The sequence below is a fragment of the Alligator sinensis genome, unplaced genomic scaffold (genome assembly GCF_000455745.1).
Source record: "Alligator sinensis unplaced genomic scaffold, ASM45574v1 scaffold1060_1, whole genome shotgun sequence".
In the NCBI taxonomy this organism is placed as follows: domain Eukaryota; kingdom Metazoa; phylum Chordata; order Crocodylia; family Alligatoridae; genus Alligator; species Alligator sinensis.
The window spans coordinates 232,228-235,218 of NW_005842907.1; the positions used below are offsets into that span (position 1 = coordinate 232,228).

Here is a 2,991-nt window from a genome sequence, read left to right on the forward strand (position 1 = left end):
TGACAGGTCTCTCAAAGACAAGCACTTTATTCCCTTGTAGGACAAGTGTTTGGAGTCACTCTTCACGTAGGGCTTCTGCATTTCCTTTTCCTGGACCTGAAATTTGCAAGGCTTTCCACCATTGTGGTTCCAATCCACTGCCTTTGTGCCTATTCTGGGATGTCCACAGTGGTTTAGGAGTCTCTGAAATGAAAGTGACAATTGAAGAGTCAATAACCACAGCAATACTCATGTAGTGCTTTTAGTGTCAAGGAGTGTGGTAAGAGTAACAATTTCTGCTCAGTTTCTGAAGCCATGAAGCCCTTCTCCTCCAGCCGCAGCTGACAGACAAAGCAGAATTCACACGCTGCACTTACAAGAACAAGAGATGGGAATGGAGAGTTCATGTGATGACGGCATCAGGCAAATGCGACCAGGAAGTTGGCAAGTGGAACTTACTGCAGACACCCCGAGCGCACCATTTTGCAGAGTCCCAGCAAGAAAGACAAAAGCAGCTGAGTGAGGGAAGAAGGAAGACTGACTCCTGCAGCAGAGCTGTGGGTTTGGATAAGAACAGGGGAGTCTGTAGGGGAGGTAGTGGTGGTCTTCTGCATAGTTGGAAGTAATTAGGGCAGCCATAAAGATTGATGCTAGGAGGATTACTTGTGTAGGAAGGTGTTCCTATATAAATCCTGACAACTGGGGAAAAGTAAAACCAAATCTATTCAGTTTGGCTGTTAATCTGCAAGAGGAATACACCTGCACCAGATATTCTCAGTCAGCATGGAGGAGGCAGCGCGTGGCCATCCTGTCCTGGTATTAGAGCTTGCATGAGCTGTGCACTGCTTTTCTACGTACGACTGTATTTCATGCATTAAATGCAAAACAAAATTAAGTATGTTAAAAGCGATTTATGAATTAGTGGCTGCCGACCTGTAAAGGGGCACTGGATGCAGTCACATGTGGATACATTGGCCATAGCACACAAGATGATGACTTGCAGTTATGCTCATTTGTCTTGTGGTTTCTGTGATGGTTTGAATTTTTCCCCCCCATTTTCTAGCCACCTGAATGTACCCACTAAGGCTGCTCATCCGGTGGCAATGCTTGCCAATTAAAGTAGGTCTGTGCTAATTGGGCACAGCAGGCCATATGGTTGAAAATGCAGGGTTAAGGAGGGAGGAGGGCGAGCCTGGAGACAATGGGGGACTGAACCAGGCAGGCTGGGGAGGGACTTGCAGCTGTCACTTATCCAGAGGCTGATGGAGAAGGGAATGTGGACTGGCCCAGCAGGTGCAGAGGCAGAGACTTCTGCCTTCTTGCGGCTCTGCCAGTTGAACGGTGAACGGTGGTGCTCCTAGGAACTTTGGAGAACTCCTCCCAGCCCCCAGCTTGCAAAGTCGCACCGTAGTGGTAGGTATCACATAAAAGGCCGCATACCTGCTGTCCCAGCTCCTCCTCACAAACCATCTTTCCCTGAGAAGAGATTGCAGTAACATGCCTGACTGCGTCCTGCTGGTTCACACCATCTGCGAGCTGGTGCTCTCTCCACTCTCATGCTGCCCTACACAGCAGTCCTGCATTCTTCAGATGCTTGGCTGGTAAGCCCCAGTCACTTGCTGAATAGTGTGAGACAGGTAAGGTTTCTACTCTGCACCCGAGAGACCAGCATCGCCCTGGGCTCTGTACAGCCCATTCCACTCCTTCGTGCTCTTGTAGTGCTGCCTGCTGCTCCGGCCGATGCTTCTCTCACACTGGTACTCGGATATCTGGCTTTAGGCTAGTGTAATGCATGTGAAAGGGTTCACCTGGTCCCAGACCTCTCCCCAGGTGGCTACCAGAGCCATATGTCAGTCTCACGCCAGCTGGCAGCATGTTTATCAGATGGTCTCCTCCGAGACAAGCTGGTGATAGAATCAGTTGTGTTTTCAGAAACAGAAGACGACGTTTGCTGTGGAAATAGGGCACAGCTGAACTCCTTAATGTGTGCAGTGCTACTGCAGGAGTTCCTAGCTCCTGGACAGCTTGGCCCCCATACAGCAAAGTGCAGACACGGGCCTAAGCAGTGCGGGGCTCCTGTTCGCGTTGTTAGAGCTTTTGCATCACATCTCCATCCACCCTGGCCCTGCTGAAGGATGCCAGCAGGCTGGAGACCCTGTGCTCAAAGCAGATCTAATCCAGACGACAGCTGCGGTGCCCGTACGCTGTTGGGGACAGCATGTGCAGGGACACGGGGTGCGTTACTGCCATGCCAGGAGAGCTGCACCATGGTCAGCGCCCCGTTTCTCCAGTGGAGGCAAGGCCTAGGCGTTAACGCGCTGTAGACTAGTCACGCCTGCAGTGCTCAGGTGGAAAGCAGAGTCAGAAGGCCAGGAACAGGAGGCATCCTTAGCACGGCCCCTGGGGAAAGCTCTTGCCCTCCCCTCCCCTCCCCAGGTGGGACCGTGTGTGCTTCCGCCCCCCAGTCCGAGGCCTGTCTCTGTGTCCGAGACACATGCTGACGTTTGCAGACACCCGTGTACATTTCTATTGCCTTACCCATACAGACAGCAGAGAGGAACAGAGGCATGCAAGCCAGCAGCATCAGCAAAGTCAGGCAGTCACTAGAGCTCACACAGCTTAGCACCGAGTCCTAGACCCTACCAGTCACCACACCTCAGCAGCGCCCCGCCCTGCCCTGCGGCATGCCGCCTGCCTCCACCTTTCCCTAGGAAAAGCACAGCCCTAACAGGCTCCGGCTGGCCCCGTGTGCGCGCCCCTGCCGCACGGCTCCCCCGCCCCGCGGATGCAGTCGGCACCAGCAACGTGCAGCGCTCGATTCACCGCCGGGTCGGTCGGTCTGTCTGTCTGTCTCCCTCCCAGCGTCAGATCTCTCAGTCCGTGTCTGCCTACGGCGCTGACACGCAGCCGCTCCAACTGTCTCAGCATCAAACGCTGGGGCTTGACGCTGCTGAGAGACAGAGGGCTTTTCTCCCAGCTGGAAGAGAGCAGAGTCCAACGCCTCGCACCTCC

At 53.7% G+C, this 2,991-nt stretch overlaps 1 protein-coding gene across 1 annotated transcript in view; it reads right to left on the reverse strand.

The window, feature by feature from the left end:
- Positions 1–2,985, reverse strand: part of ZNF821 (zinc finger protein 821) — a 13,524-nt gene extending 10,539 nt beyond the window's left edge. Inside the window, exon 1 of the mRNA XM_025192220.1 lies at positions 2,778–2,985. Coding sequence (XP_025048005.1) covers positions 2,778–2,907 — 130 coding nt within the window. The 5' untranslated portion in view covers positions 2,908–2,985. The remainder of the gene's footprint in view (positions 1–2,777) is intronic.
- Between the last annotated feature and the right edge of the window lie 6 nt (positions 2,986–2,991).